Genomic DNA, 16,456 nt, shown 5'->3' on the forward strand with positions numbered 1-16,456 from the left:
TGCAAGCATAAAGGCTTTTGTGTGCAGGAGGCAGCGTGCGGCCGGTTGCGCGAGGAGCAGCCCAGGAGTGCCGGGGTTGTGCTGTCAGTGCTGGGACCCGCGGGGAGCACGGAGCACGAGCCTGTGGTGGCCGTGCAGAAGGAACCCCAGGCCTTGGCCGAGGGATTTTCAAATGCGGGTCTGGCCTTGGGACGCCGGCCTGTTCTCCGCAGAGCCATGGAGCCGGGACACACTGAGGCAGCACCGGGGCTCCTTCGGCGGGATCGCTATAAGTGGTTTTCCCGCCGGTGGTGGGAGCAAGGCTCAGAGGGGACGGGGATCCATAATCCCATTTACCTGAGGCCACCTAATCTGCCCGAAGCGCTTTACCGGTGCCCGACTCCCTAATCACACAGCAGCCCGGGGGCTGCCTCAGCCGGGCCCTGCCCGCGGCGCCTCGCGGCCTGGGGTCGCCGCTCTGCCCCGGGGGGCTACCGAGGGGTGCCGGGGGGCTACGGGACCGGGCGGGGACGGCGTGAGGGGGGAGCCCCGGCGGCTCCGGGCCGCCTGAAGGGGGTGTCGGCGCGCTAGGGCCCGCCCGCCGCTTCCCCAGCACGGGGCGGGGGCGGGCCGCCGCCGGCCGCCGGCGCTGCCCGCCCGGCCCCTGCGCAGCGGGGCACTGACAGCTGCCCCGAGCGGGGCACCGGCACGGCTCGGCTCGGCTCGGCGCTGCCCTGGGCGGCAGGAGGCTCGCCGCCCGCCCCCGGCCCCGCCGCCCCATGGACCGCCGGCGCCTGGGCGGCGGGACCGAGCCGCCGCTGTGAGCCCGGCCGGCGGGGAGCGGCGGAGCCCCCTCGGCGAGCGCCGAGCCCCCGGCCCCCGGGCACCATGGACAGTATCCTGGAGCCCTTCCCCGCCGAGCGGCTCTTCCCCGCCGCCGGACCCGGCTTCCTCGACCTCGGCGACTTCAGCGAGGCGGATTTCCTCAGCAATGTGGTAAGGGGCGACCCCGGGGTGTGTGTGTGTGTGTGTGTGTGTGCGCGCTGCGGCAGCCCCTCGATGCCTGCCCGGCACCCCGAGGTGCCCGCCCCGCTGCTTTGCCTTCGCTTCTTTTTTTTGTTTTTTATTTTTTTCCCTTTGCAATGGGAGCACAGTGCGATGGGACAGCGGCGGGGGCACGGCCGGGTGGCAGCGGGACCCCAGGGACTTGGGGCTCCCCGCCCCCCCCCCGTGCACCCCTAACCCCCGGGCAGGGTGGCGGCCGGGCACGGAGCATCCTCCCCTCATCCACCTCGGAGCGCAGTGACTCGGGAGGGAAGGGTGCTGCCAGCCCCGAGAAACCAAAGGGGCATTGTTCACCTCCGAGGAAGCTGCCCGGCCTCTCCGAGGAGTCGGGCGAGTCCCGGGTCTGGCAGCTCCCTCTGCGTGCACGGGCTCCTGTCCTGCCCCAGCACCGCGAGCCGGGCTCTCAGGGAGCGTTGGTGCTGCAAACCCTGCCTGCCCCTCTGCCCTGGTGCAGGAGGGCCCCACCTCACGGGTGGCTGAGCCGAAGGTGGGCGAGCGTCCCATCCGTGCCCCCATCCCACCCCAGCAGCTCCTGTGCTCCCGGCGTGGCAATGTGGGCACCTCTGAGCACCGTCCTTGTGGCAGGAGCAGGAGGGATGCCAGCAGCACGACACCAGAGCAGGAGACAGGGAGAGGAAGGCTGTAGCTGTTAAGTGCCTGGTAAAGCCACTTCTTCATGCAAGATACCCAAAGATACCCAAGATACCATTTTGCGCTGCCTCCGGTGTGGAGGAGAAATTAGAGATGGAGAATTTGCATTTATGCTGGGTGCACCGTGCTTGGTGTGTGGAGGCACGTTGGCTCTGGGAAAGAGATTATTCGGGCGGTCCCATGCCTCAGACATCTCACCAGCTCCTGCTCTCCGGGATACTGCCGTGCCTCAGGGACCGGCCGCGGCCGGGCACTGCAGGAGGCAGCGGAGCCCGGCTGTGTGCTCGCAGCTCCCACTGGTGACTGCAGGGCCTCAGCTGCTCCGAGACCCATCGCAGGGAGCCTTGCGTTTCCCCTCCTTCCTTATATACCCTGCATGGATGCAGCTGTGCTGCTACAGAAGTGCTGTATGCCAGGAACATTTATTCTCCTACCTGTGCGGAAATACTATGTCTCGGCATCCCCACTTTGACCTAGTTGCAACAGGGGCTGCAGTCAGAAGTCAGGAAAACCCTTGTCTATATAGGTGGTACCTCCTTATAGTTTAAATACAACTTCTGCCTGCAAACAGAGCATGAGAAAAAGAAGCTTTTGTGTAAGAGTGCCATCTGGTGCCACCTGCCAGGACAGTGTGTTCAAAATGTGCGGTGACCAGGGGTAGGCTGCCGCCAGGTTGGGGTGACTCTGGCATCGTTGTCCTCCGCTTCCAATTAGAAAAAGAAGTACTGTGTGGATTTTTCCCTAGCTACCTGCACCACAAACTTCTGTGGGAGTGTGCGAGTCAAACTCATGCCTTCTCTTCCCAGATACGATAAACAGAGGAGGTTCTGTATCTGCTTCCCACCTTCCAAATCTGTTGATGATACGTGCCCCAGAACATAATACATCAGCTTCTTTGTTCTCTTGCTGCATGACAACATGGGGGGAAGGAATATACTTACATTTTCCTACGAAATCCAGCAAACCTCCTGGGGTCTGGAGATGTGCTGAGAAGTTCTTTTTACACAGAACTGTGTGAAGCATCACCGTGCACAATAGATTGCAAAGTTGCCAGTGCCTTTGCTTCAAAGATGGGCAAACTTTTCCAGATATTGTTCAGCAAGTATTTTTCTTAGAATAGGCCGGGAATTTTGGCTATAAAATGCCAGTATGAAACTTTTTTTTTTTTTTTCTGAGGATGACTTCTTCTGTTCAGAACAGAAGCGGAAAGAAAGGATGGGTGAACCTTACTGCAGAGGCTGTGCTCCTCTGGGGCAAGAATTACGTGGCTCTGAACTGCTCGCCTTTCCTGAACCGTCACTCCTCATTAGTCATCTTGTTCTTTTGAAAATGGCTCTCTGCATTGTTCATCTAAAGCTGTGAGAAAGGAGTAAGGACAGTACCTCTGTAGATGCGTCCTCAAGGAAGTCTGTGTGCTTGAAACAGAGAAAAAAAATATTGACTGGGGGGGCTGCCGTTCAGAGGAGCCTAGGCAGGTTGTAGGAATGGCTCAGCAGGAGCCTCAAGAGATGCAGCGAGGGCAAAAAGCGACTCCTGCACCCTTCCTGGGGCTGGCTGGGAGAAGTGCCGCAAAGGTCCTGGGGGTCCTGGGTGGCAGCAGCTGCGTGCGAGCCAGGGGTGTGCAAAGAAGGCTTGGAGCTGCCATGGAAGTGTGGCTGTAAGGGAGAGAGGGAAGCGATCGCCCCCTTTTCCATCTAAAATGTGGTGTCTGGTTTTGTACGTGGGATATTTTGGACATTGATAAATGTGCAGCCCCCCTGCACCCGTGAGGAACTTGCTGAGAAGAGGGAGACAGGCTCTGTACATCAGTGCATGGCAGGAGGATGAGAGACAGTGCTCATAAATTGGAACAGGGAAGGCAGAGACTGGGTATGAGGAAAGGATTTCTCACTGTGAGGACACTTAGGAGTAGGAAGAGGCTGCCCAGAGGCGTTGTGGAAGCTCCAGCCTCGGAGGTTCCCAAGACCAGTCTGGATAAAGCCCTGAGCAATGTGGTCTGCATTTAGCGTTGGCCCTGCTCTGAGCAGGGGCTTGGATTAGAGACCTCCTGAGCTCCCTCCTAACCTGCACGGGTCTTCTGTGGTTATATGATTTCTGTTTGGTTTGTTTGTTTGTTTGTAAATATTAAGGAGAGTGGTGTCTGCTTCATACTTGGAGTGGAAATCTCTGGGGGATACAAACTGCTTCTTTTACTTCACTTACTCTCTGCTAACCCGACTTATATACGATGACTTCTAAAAACACCACCAGCTCCTCTTGCTCGGGAGGCTGCCTACTGCTTTTAAACCGAGACAACTTTGTTCATCTTTTTCTACCAGAAAGGACCCACTGTAAATGAGACTAATCCGTCATGCGGTGATTGCTTATCGATTCCACCTGTCCGTCCCCTGTCCAGCCCAGCACTTCTGGTTGTTCCCATCTATCCACTTACCATCTATTATGGCTGCACTCGCAGGGCTCTTACTCTCTCCGCTCTTATCGGTGTTGTGAAACTCTTCAAAGGGCTTATCTTCTGAGTCAGATCCACCACTGTGCTTCACTGGGTCTGTGACACTGATGTCAGAACGAAGCCAGAATAAACCAGCCAAACAGGAGGCATGTGTTCCTTTTTAACCTAGTACCCCAGAGGGTTTGTTTCTTCCTTGTGCTTCTGTATTTTATGGTATGAAAAATACCTTCAGAGATGACTCTGGAGGTTGGATGTTCATGTAAACACAGCTCTGTTTTGACTCTGTGCTTTTCAAAGCATATTCTGTGTCTCCTTCTGAAAGGGAGATATCAAGGCAAAAAAAAATAACCTACAAGTTAGTTGAGGTCTGCACTGTTAGAAGCTTGTTAGAAGCAAAATGGCAGTTCAGACTGTCTCCGCAGTGTTCACCCAGCTGCGTTGGAGGATGCACAATAGCGTGCTCTGTCATTGTGTGACCTGACGATGTTCCTGGGCAAGGTGACGAGCGGTACCTGCTGGAGCCCGCTGCGATGCCACAGAATGGGAGAGGAACCACTTGTCTCTGCAGGTTGCTCCTTGAGTGCAAACTGGGTTTTGTGCCTCCGTTTGCTCTTTTCTTCGGCATTGTCACAGCCTGCAGAAAGGAGGAAAGCGGCAGAACTGTACATAGTGAGAAAGCCAAGAGCAGTGCTGGTGCAACTCAAAGGGGAGCTTCCTCTGAAGATAAACACAGGCTACTCACCAGGGATGACCGTCACTCCCATGAGAATCCTGTACACATTTCTGTTCCTCCTATGCCTGCTAGAGGGACATAAATAGCACTTAAGTGTTGCTTAGGTCCTGGACTGATCTTTGGTCTGGGCGAGTTTCATGCTGTGTAGGCTCCCTCCCACCACCTCAGCACGCAGTGAAGATGAAGAGCTCAGCAGGTTCGGTCATCCGTCGTCCAGTGGGTAGCAAAGGGAGCTCCTGTGCCGGGAGGCTGGGTCTGACACTGCTGGTAGCCCTGCACAGGGACACATGCACAGAGCATTTTGGCTCTCTCGTCCCTGTGCATGGTAAAATTTGGTCAGTGGTGCATCCCTGATTGTGCAAGGCAGGACTTTTTTCTTTAAATTTTGCTTGGAACTTGCTGGTCAGAGATTCCTGTGTGATCTGGAGCACAGATACAGATAGACCTGATGGGGCTATCAGATCTGTTCTGATGGAAATAAATCTCAAAATAGTAGTCCCCAGATCTTCCTTATCTCATTAGTCTCTTTGGATCCATCTCACGGCTCCTCCACTTCATGCCCATGCTGGTCCTCGTTGTCTCACAGCTGGACTTGCACCTGCAGAGGTGCTAGCCGCAGGGTGAAACCACAGCTGAACACAACAGCTCGTGGGCCTCTGAACCTACAGCATCATCACTGCAGAGTCATCACCAGGAAACATGTTTCCATTTCAGTAACGAAGAGGGGGAGAGATGTGAGCTCCCTTTGGAAGACTAGGAGAGCACTTCCTCCGCAGAGACTTGGGGATCACCTGTGCGTCCTTCCACACCAGAAAGAAACTGAGAGACATTTGGGATACTCTTCCAAAATAAAAAAAAATTCATCTGTAGGACAGCTGGCAGCACATGCTGGGGATCCACCGGCCAAAATGAACATCTCTGACGAAGTGGGAGAACCCTTTAGCCACACAGGTAGGCCGGGGCTAGGAGAGAGGCTGTAACTCAGAGCAGGAGTGCAGGAAGGCATCTGTCCGAAACAGGGTTAAACAGCAGAGACAGAGCCACCGTCTCGGTGGGGAGAAGCAGGAAGGACGTCAGTGAAGTGCTTGCAGAGCAAACAAAGGGCGTGCTGGCAGGGGCTGGAAGCACATCTGTGCCTCCTGTGCACTCCCACTGAGGGAGGGCATCAGCAGCACCAGCTGGGAGGTGACACACACAGTTCTGACAGGTGATCCCCGTCCCCTCTGGCATTAGGCAGTCATTGGTGCTGCCATCACTTTCTGAGATGCTGAAACCCAGGGGTCACACCTGTATGGACCAGACTGTAGAAAGCCTGAGGTGGTCTGTGCTCCATTGCATCTGCTTCTGGTCCCAGTATGAGTCCCTAGGCATGGCTTGGTTTGACTGGGACAACTAGGGAACATCTCTCAGCATTGCCTGCCCCCTCCCATAGCCCAGAAGCAAGGTTGTCCTCCATGCCCAATGCAGGAGGCACAGCAAATGTGGTGGTAGGGGGCCAGGCTTGGTGGCCTGCCAGCCCCTGGAAGCACAGTGAGGTCCTGCCATACCACGGAGAAGGAGCAAACAAGCTGCAGAGAGGTTTGGAGGCGAGAAAATGCACACCCATCATTTGGCCTTCCACAGGAAACTTGGATCTCTTAGGAGATTTTAGCAGTGTTCCCAGTCGTTGTTATCAGAAGGCAGGTCCTGAGGGGCGGCAGCACACCGGGATGTATCGTAGTGTCTAGTGGCTTCTTCATCCTGCGACAAGCACTGGCTTCATCAGGGTAAAGTGCCTCCTGCTGCCCAGGATGGCCCCATCCAGCGCTGCCCTTGTCTCCTCCAGCCCCGCGCTGGCCCCATCCGGCATCGTGCTGGTTCGCTGAAGCCTGGGATGGAGCTGTCTCTGGTAGGGAGGGGAATTTCCTTGTGCTCACATATGAGGAAAGAAGACCTTGTTTTGAAGCAGTGCCTTAAAGGGAAGTATTAGAAAGAGTGACTTCGCAGCCACAGTCCCGCTATTCAAAACAGAGCCGTGCTGACACCTCTGCAATGTACTCCCATGTTTCCTCTGAGAAAGGTCTAGTCCTGGGATCACTCTGTTTTTTTCTCAGCACTTCTCTGTAAGTTTTAAGACCGTAGGATTTAGTTAGCATATAATATATTAATTATTTGTTATTTAAAAATTCTCAGTGTTAAAGGAAGGGAATGAAAACATTCCACTGAGTTGTCTCTGTGATGGCCACATGGCAGGTTCTCTTCTCATAGCCACACATTGCTTGCTATGAAGATTTGATTCCCAAGATTGACTCATATCAGCGCATTTTAGGGAAGGGATGAGTCCCCAGTGTGTCCTTTGACTTGTTGTGGATGGTCCACTGCAGGACACCAGATGGGAACAAAACCCCGTCAGTGTCCTTGCTGCAGTTGCAGGGCAGCAGGTAGGGCCTAGGGGTGAAGCGGACCATTACAGCTCCACTAAGAAATGGCCAGGAGCTGTCTCTTGGCCTGATTTGACCAGGAGACTTCCCAGGGAAGTGCCAGCTCTGTGCTGCAAGGTGAGGTGCAGTCACCAACGCCTGACAGGCTTCTTTGTGCCAGCTTTGTTCCTCTGCAGGGGAGGCATCTGTTGTAGGCCAACTGAGTCAGTCTTCACTGCAGGCCAGTCTCCGTCTGGGGTTTACTACATCCCACAGACCTCAGCTTTCTGCTGGGGACTGTATTTTTCCTTCTTTGCTCATCTGAGCCTCTGGGACTTCGTGTCTCCACACGGAAATGAGAAGTGAGAGCGGAACCAAAGCCACGTTTCTCGGTGGGCTCCCATGCTGGCATCAGGGCTGTCCCACTGAGAGGAGGTGACTTCTGCACTAATGTCGTTTGGTGTCCTCTGGCTGAAGTCATCGATCATGTTTTCAGTCTGGTCTTCCGTGGGTTTGCACGTTCTGCATCACCCCTCCGAGCAGAAACAGCTGAAGGGGCGTGAGGAGCCGAGGGCAAGGCCAGAGCAGCAGGGGGCTGCAGGTAGCGTGCTGAAAGGCAGGCTGTGTCTTTCAACCCCGGTGCTCCCCACAGATGCCGTGCAGTGTTTACATCTGTCTAACTTATTCCCAGCTGCTTGAGAAAACAAATGTTTGCTTCTGCTTTCCTGTAGGGTCACGTCGTTTTAAGGAAGATTTTCCTTTTCTGCAGTCACCCGAGCCTACCTGAACACCCCAGCCCTTCCCCTGTCACCCATCCCTTTCTGACTAATTTATCCACCATTTTTTCTCTTTCCTTGCGTGTCTCCTTTTATTCATTTTTTGTTAAATCTCTCCAGGTCTGTCTGCCTCCAAGTCATTTGGAGCTGCTCTGGTCAGTGTCCAAGCGATAGGTGCTTGACACTGATCTTGACACGCTGTTCAGCCAGAACAAGGTCCCGTGAAGGTTGTAACTGCACCATCCCACATACTCTTCCACTCCTTCCTTTCTACTGCATGTAGAGGCACATCCTATTTCATCTTCTCACTCCCTGGGATTGCAGAAATTCTTTGTACGGGATGGAAGCAATGTGCATGGCTATTCTCACTGAAACTAGTATGTAATTTAAAGCAGTGCTGGGTTGGATGGGGCTAATCAGTACCATCTTTAGGGATCTAAGGTGATGCTGTATATGCGGTCATTCATTATGATCACTGTCCAGCCTGTTTCAGAGGACGCTCACCCTTGACTACCTCTGCAAAGTTGCTTTTGGCTTCCTCACACTGTGACTTTGTCTTGATCAGGAAAAGTGTTCGTTTAGGTTGGTCTGGCTGGCCCGAGTTAGCAAACCTGCTCAAAACTCAGCTATCAGTTTTCCTAGAATAGATGCAGAGTAACATGTTCAGCTCAGCGAGCTGTGTCAGGAGTTCCCATGCAATAGGAATATCAGGTCTCCCTTGGGAGGAATCTGGCAGCTGGAGCTGGAGGAGGAATACAGTTTGGGCCAGCTACCAAGCATGTTACACAGGAGGGAGCTGGATACAACATCCACTTTGGGCACTGATAGTTGGACTGTCAGCATCCCCCCTGCGGACGAACTTCCTTAGGCCAGTGCCCAAAGAAATTTCGTCGTGCCGAGCTTCCCCACCCCAGGCTGCTGGCTTCTTCTCAGGGTGCCACGGAGAGTCCAGGTGGGAGCACCACACTCAGGAGCAGCACATCTCTGCTGGACGAGGGGAAGGGGTCTCGCCTTGCAAATATGCTCCTCACCCTGCAGTGCTTGTGATGATCCCACCCAGAGGGGTGGCTGAGGCACAGGGAGAGAAGGATGAAGAAGAGGACCCGGGTCCGGAGCCTTGGTAGTTAATTGCTGCGTGTCAGAACAGCTCAATGCTGTTGCCATAAATTCATGACAGTTGAAGGAAGGTGCTGGGCAGGTGCTTTTGGCTGAGCTCGCTGCTGCCTCAGGGGAGGGACTGCAAGCCAGGCAGCTCAGGGAGGAGGAAGCTATCGCTGACATTTGTGAAGGCTGCTGATGGAAGGTTTCTTTCAAAGCCTTTTCAGTCTCTCGATCTGAGAGCTCTTTGCCCAGGGAGTGCTGGAAATCTGGCTCTTCTTTCTGAGGAAATGTGCAGACTGTGAGAGTTGATGAGGTGCCGTTGAGCCACAAATACTGAATTGCCAATCGAATGATGCTGAGTTTGTTAGTTTGTTCTTGGTTGTTGGTTTTTTTTTTTCCATATGGGCAGTGATGCAGCGACTGGGCATGAGGTTGTCAGGAATGGGAGAATGCTAGTCCCAGCTCTGCCTGTTGCTTAGCATGCTATCTTCAGGGTGTCTCTTGGTACGACACAGCTTCTGAGGTCTAAAAATTAACGCACAGCCTTATTCTCACTTGCACAGTACAATGCCATCAGTGGGTGAAGCAGACCCATGACAAGTTAGGCTGGGGCGGTGGGGTTGTTTGCAGGTACCTGCCAGGAATGGTCTGTAGGAGCTCTTACTTTGTTTCCCCGGTTAGTCTCTTTGAATTCCTTTGCAGCTATAGATGATATTTGTGACATTTTCAGTTTGGCAGCTCCATCCTCCACTGACGTCCCAGCTATCCATTGCCCTTCTCCCGTTCATGCCACCTATGGACTGTGGATGGCTGATTTTGACCTCAGACACTTAAGGTTAATCCAGAGTAATCTTTCAGTGTCAGTCTGGATGACTAAGTTGGTCAGCGTCAGGATTTAAACTGAAGTACTTGGCCCATACTGTTGCTGGCCTGGCTTCCTTGGGCCATACTGAAAACCAAACAATTTGTGCTTTATAAATCCAGTGAATGGGCTGTACTCATACCTCATCCTCCACTGAACAACCAGATCCTGGCCGAGCTGCAAAACTTAACTTCACCCTGGGTTTGGGCAACTTGCTGAGAGCACCCCATTACATTTCTGCCCAAAACTGCTGCTTGGTTAGGGCTGTGCTGAGTTCCCAGGCTCCCAAAGTATGTGTGGACTGGTTTTTGTCTAAGGAGGTCACGAGCTGAGAGTACCAGAGTGCCGTGGCTTTGTCAGCCCGCTAGCAGGGCATTAAAGACCCGTGGCAGTCCCTCTCGGTCACTCCTGCTGCTCAGTGCATGGTTTTGTGCTTTCCCTTTCTCCTCGGAGGTGCCCTTTCCCCTCAGAAAGTCTGCCTGAACTGCTTAAAGTTAGGGTTGCTATTGCGCGCTGGGAAGAGCAATGCTAAGGTTGTTTTCCCGATCTCTGCTGCCTCTCCTGCTCTTCAGGATTTGTCAAAGATAATTGGCAGCGGTCCGACAGCTGGATTAGCATTAAATAACAAGCAAATGGCCTGCAGCCCTTTTTCAGGCCCGGCAGAGAGCACACCTTTAATTCCTTCCTTACATGTCTTCGAGCCCTGTTTTTATCCCACTGGGAGACAGCCGGGGAGCAGCGCTGGCCTGGTCAGCTCCGGGCACAGAACACAGGGTGCTGCGCTCGTTTCCTTGTCACTAATTAGTGCCCGGGTGGCAGCTAGCAGCTGCAAACTCCGACAGCAAAACTGCTTTCTCCCTGCCCCTGGTGCTGCAGTCACGGCGAGCAGTCCGTGGCAGCTGCGAGCAGCTGGGGTACGCTGCAGCAGAGCGGCAGCAATGCTCATTTCTTCATGCTCCTGCGTGCTCCAGGCTCCAGGGGAGCTGCCCCGGCAGCATCCTCCCTTGCAGCCAGGGGCTGAAGTCCCCGGTGAGATGAAGGCTCACATCACTGTGTCAGCCCCAGCGTGGTGCAGTCATCCAGCAGCATGGGCATCGACAAGCAGGAGCCAGAGACCCATGCCCTGAGTAGTGCCCGTCCACCGTTCTCAGATGCCTTTCTGATATTTGATGAAATTGGATTATGTAGAGTTGCCAGAGTTTTTACTTATTTATTCTGGGAAAGGGAAGAGGGAAAGAGGCCAGGAGGGATGGGGAATAGGGAAAGAAAGAGGGAAGAAAAAGCAAAGACAAGAGAGAGGTAGCTATGCAGTTAGCATTCCTGAGCCATCTGGACCTGTTGGCATGGCCCCAGCTGGACGGGCTCGCAGGTTTATCCACAGCATGATGTAATCTCCATCGTCCAGCATTTGATTTTTCTCCTTGCTCGGGATGGCCTCGTATCGGGTGCATGTCTGGAGCGGGCATTTTGATTTCCTGTTGCTATTTGTGGACTTTTCCTGGCCGATCCTCAAGAGCAGCTCAGGCGGTTTGCATTCCTCAAGCCGAAGAAGCAATGCCACCCGGCAGAGGCCAGCAGCAGCCAGCCCGTCATTTGGGGAGGGGTCCGGCTGTGTTTCGCGCCGTGCCGCATCTGGAGAGAAGCCGACACCTCTGCCTGGTGCTCAGGCAGCTGCAGCTGAGCCCAGGAGTCATCTCGGCCTTCAACAGCGGCGCAGAGAGGGCTCTGGAGAGAGGCTGGCGGGCCACCCCTTCCCAGCCGCTCATGGGCTTCCCTGGCCCGCTCAGTCTTGCAGTAGGACGGGAGGAAGGAGAGTTTTATTTGGCCCACGACCTATTCCTCCCTTTGGTTGATGTGAGCAAAAAGCAACAGATGATCTCAGTCCTGCTCCTCTGCTAAAGGCAGCACCGGGGCTCTCGGCTGCTCTGTGAAGCAGGTGGGCTTCCCATCCCTGCAGGTGGGAAGGGGAGAAGGTGAGGACAGTGATCCCCTTACCTCCATCACTCGGTGCCACTACCAGGGCACGGCCATGCTCCTGGAGGCAGGGCAGTGTGATGGGACAGATTCAGACTTGCGTTCCCCACATGCTCTGCCGGAGACGGCCGTGCCTCACTGGGGCAGGCCATTTCTTTCTTCCTGAGTCCTTCCTGGCACACAAGACGGAGAGGGTATGCACTTCAGCCTCCATAAAAAGCATGCTGTTTGAACACCTCTGCTGTGATTTCTCTAGGTGGGATTTCTCTCCGTACAGTTTACCCCTGCTGCAAGCAAACTTCACACCCAGCCATACGAGGGGCCTGCTTCAGAGCACACTGCTCTCCGCTCTGACTCGAGATGTGGGAGCTGTGTGATGGGCCCATTAGGCAATAGTTTGACAGTCGCAGACAGTATTCCCTCCCTCGCGATGCCTCATCCTGCCCACATGCCTTGCCTAGCTTTGTTTCCTCCAGGGCCCAGGGGACGGGGAAGTGGAGAGCAGTGACCCCCAGGGAGCCAAACGCTGTTCAGCAGAGGATCCCAGCGCCTGGCTCAGAGGTTGCCCTGGTTGCATCCGGAGGGAGCAGGGCTCTGCTTTCGGTAACACCCCGGAGATGGCCAGTCCACAAGGGCTGGGATGGACTCACTGGAACCGCAGCACCGAGCTTTTCCACCCGACTCAGCTCTGCTGAGCGAGAGAGTAGCTGAGGAAAACGATGGCCTCTTTATAAAGCAACTGGCAAAACTCTTGCATCTCTCCTGGGAGCAGGCCAGGGATTCTGAGTCACTGCTTAGGCTGGTTGCAGCCAAGGTAGTCTTACCCAAGACATTAAGTGAGAGAGGAGAGATCCACCCAGGAGTGCCAGCAGAAAGAGAAATAGTCACAAACATAATTAATAATAATATAATGATGAAAAGATGCAGAAATGCACTGCCCGCTCCAAAAATAAAGTCTGAGGACAATTCAAATACTGTAAAGAAAAGAGGAGAGGAAAGAGTCGAGAAAGACCGCCAAAGCCTGCATGTCAGCTGCAATGCAAGGAGCCCCGTCCAGCTGGCTTGGGTTCAAAGAGCTCCTATTGTCCAACAGCATTTCCAAGACACCATTCAAAACTTTCAGAAAATGAACCCAAGATGCAGGGTGAGATTTATCGCACAATAAAGGCAACCCAGATGTGTGCACCCTTTCAGAGGGAGGAGATGGGAGCAAGGCGATGGAGGAGCGTGAGGGAAGAGGGTTGCATGAGGTCTGGGGCTGTGAGCACCCAGGCAGGAATAGAGGCTGGGTGCGTGCGTCTGTGCTGGGACACGCACCGGGCACTTGTGAAGGATTTCGTATATATGGAGAGCTCCGTGCTTAGGGAAAGTCACTTGGCATCAGGATTAAGGTACAGAGGGGTAAGATTTCACTGAAGCTTCTTCTCTTTTGTTGCGCATAAAACCAAGATGGATACTAAGAGCCTGCTGTTGCTTCTGGTCCTGGATCATACACATGCAGAATAAGGCCCTATCTGAAAGGATGCCTGGAAGCCAAACCACTGCAGATTCCATCTTGGTTTTCTCACAGTCTTTGTTACTGTCTTACACTACAAAGCCACTGTGGCAGGGCTGTAACTTCTCTTGCCACAGGAACCACTCACTTCCACCTGTGCTTTGATTATGTTAAAACCTAGTAATTAATTATACAGAAGGCAGTTTAATCTTTGAATCTGCTGCTGTCATGGACTTACATGACTACAGCCTGCCGTCATTAATCAGGTATCCAAATTCTCCCTGCCTGCAATGAGACCAGTGGTGTTTCTGCTGCCTGCAGAACAACCTGGTAGAGTGGCTATGCCATGCCACACCACGCAGATTAAAAAGTGACTTGGTTTTGTTTTCAGAAGGATCTCTGGTAGTAACGGTTTGCTCATCTAACAGCAAAAACCCCAAGAAAATGCTTTGTCTGGAGATTTAAGCTAGAGTCAGTGTTTGAAATGACTCATTTGTTTGGTGAATGTAGTTAGCTTCTACAAGATTTACTTTTTTTGTTAGAAAGAGGTGGATTTCTCTGAAGGCTTTTTTACTGAGACTAGATGTTTCTTTCTGAGAAGCTCAGTTAAAGATAATGAGTTTGAAGCAGGAGATGTGAATATAGTTCCACCACTCAGCTAGGTAAGGATCTGTATATTATCACCAGACTGATTCCCCCAGGCCCTAAGACCTGTGAAGCCACCCATCTGCTCCTAGTTCTGCTCCAGGCGTATCCAAAGAACAGATTCCCAAATCCACACATTTCTACAGACACTCCAGCACTGATCCCAGGCATTTTCAGGTTTCTCCTTCTTTTCACCAGCTACAGGGAGCTCAGCTGCTGGGCCTTGTCATAGAGAAGTCCTTGGAGAGCGGATGGCTGGAGAGCCAGGTGTTGGGATAGGGTTGTCAGAGGCTGCTTTTCTCCTTCAGCCTCAATTTTCATCCCATGGCTGAAGTGGCTGCGTTATCTCTGACCAGTCAGATCTCCATCCCCGTCTTTGGAAACGTGGGGCCTTGACCCCTTGCTCAGTAACACCACACCTCCGTGCTCCCCGAGGATGGAGTTAATCCAGGCTGCCCCAGTAGTGAGGAGTGGCCTGAGAGGTGTTGCTGCCCTGAAGGAAGGATTTCCCCATCCTCCTGAGACTCTTGTTTCTACAGCTCCACTGCTGAGGTGAAAATGATACCCTCAGCACTGGAGCTGAAGTTTAATTTCCTATCTGTTGCTCAGGGCACAGATTTTCCACCGGGATATTGGCAGCAGGTCAGAAATCTGCATTCCAAGCTGAACTGCTTTGAAAACAGTCCTGGTGCCCAGAAGCAGGAGCGTCTCACACACATGCACGCGCACAGACAGCAAGAGACAGTGCCCTGTCCCATCCCAGCTCACGCAGGGCTCCTCCAGCGCCGGGATGCCTGCACATATCACATCCGTAGAGACAGCAAGTGCTTCGGCAGCTGGTGGGACCCCATTCAGCATGCTGGTCATAAAACCCGTCTCTTGCCCAGCCTTGCCATTAAAGAGAGTCCCAGCTCTCGACCTCTGAAGATTTTGAGTCAAAACCCCTCACATCCCTGAGTCATGAATCAGCTGGTCCAGATTTACTTGATCTGTAATTGCCCTTTCCAAAGGCCCAAGGAATGAAACCCACCAGTAATGTTTGGTATTAGCTGCATGCCTCAGCTTTTGGACTTGAACAGAGTACTGCTATCATCCTCTTCCAAGGCTTTTCTTTATGGCTCTCCAGGGACCTGACAGGGGACAAAATGTGGATTATCTCTGATTTTGTTCTCCGAGTGTTAAAGAGAAAGGGTTTCAATGAGAGAAATGAAGGTGATTGTAAAGATAATACAGATCTTTCTTCCTGCTCTGGTTATCTTACAAAGCAGATTTCCTCTATCTCCTAGGGCACCTTTCCCATTGCTTCAATTGCCTTTCATGCAAGATACAGAAAAAAGGCCCATAATAACATGGGGGTGAAGAGCCATGTAAGAGCAGAGATCTGCCGACTCTGGTGGCTCCAACCCAGTCCTGGACAGGGCCAGAAGCTTCCAAGAAAGTTGGAAGAAATGTTGGAGTGGTGTTTATTCTAGTTTATTTCAGTTACAGAACAAACTTCCCCATCCCCCCGACTAGTGACTGGCTTGAGCAGTTGTACCCTTTCCAATTGATTTTTAATTGCATTGTTCATTCATGCTTTATTTTGTGTCTTTCGGGATACCGCGACCTCGGCTTCCCTGCAGCACAGCAGTGTAGTTCACAGAGTCACGCAGAGGAAAGCAGCACTTTGTTTCTCTTGCCCTGCCTGCTGCCTTTCATTGCACCATGGGTCCCTCTCCGCCAGGACCATAGCGAGACACAAACAGGCACTCCCAGGTGACTGCCCTGGACCACAGGTTCCTCCTGGTGTCCCTCAGCAGCTCCAGTCTTTCTGTGCAGACCTCCTGGACCTCTACTCATCTGAGCCGATGCTTTCTGCACCTCTGTGACCAGGAGGGAACTCAGATGAAGCCCTACCATAGCGTGGCATAGCCTTACTCATGGTATTTTTCCTTTTTTCTCACACGTTCTAGCCTTATGTTTGCTATTTGGACTTTTGCAGTGCATCAAGATTTTTTCCCTAAGCTGTCTAGGCAGACCTGCCACACACAATTAAAATGAGGGGGCTTTCTCATGGTACGTTTGGCTCTAGATTTTCTGGGCTGGGCCTGAGTTGCACCTCTAGGTTGTGCAGGGGTGCTGCACGCCAATGGGCATGGCTGCAGAAACCCGAGTGTGTTCTGGCTGCTGTGGCTCTGCGGGGACCGAGAAGGGATATGTGTATAGGCTCTTTGCAAAGGGTAGGTCTGGCTGGAGGTGGATTGGGGTAACATAGCAGATGGGGCCTTCCCAAAGCTGATGCATTGCATTTTCACACCTAATGAGAGAAAGTTCACATTGACCCCCTC

At 53.2% G+C, this 16,456-nt stretch overlaps 1 protein-coding gene across 3 annotated transcripts in view; it reads left to right on the top strand.

Moving 5' to 3' along the window:
* The first annotated feature begins 618 nt into the window (after positions 1-618).
* CREB3L1 (cAMP responsive element binding protein 3 like 1) overlaps positions 619-16,456 on the top strand; it is a 45,161-nt gene continuing 29,323 nt past the window's right edge. Inside the window, exon 1 of one of the 3 annotated variants that reach the window (XM_083837310.1) lies at positions 619-975. In XM_083837310.1, the coding sequence (XP_083693436.1) occupies positions 868-975 (108 nt within the window). In that variant the 5' untranslated portion in view covers positions 619-867. The remainder of the gene's footprint in view (positions 976-16,456) is intronic. The other 2 variants (XM_083837309.1, XM_083837308.1) reach the window with 2 other exon arrangements.

Source organism: Anser anser (genome assembly GCF_964211835.1).
Source record: "Anser anser genome assembly, chromosome: 5".
In the NCBI taxonomy this organism is placed as follows: Eukaryota; Metazoa; Chordata; class Aves; order Anseriformes; family Anatidae; genus Anser; species Anser anser.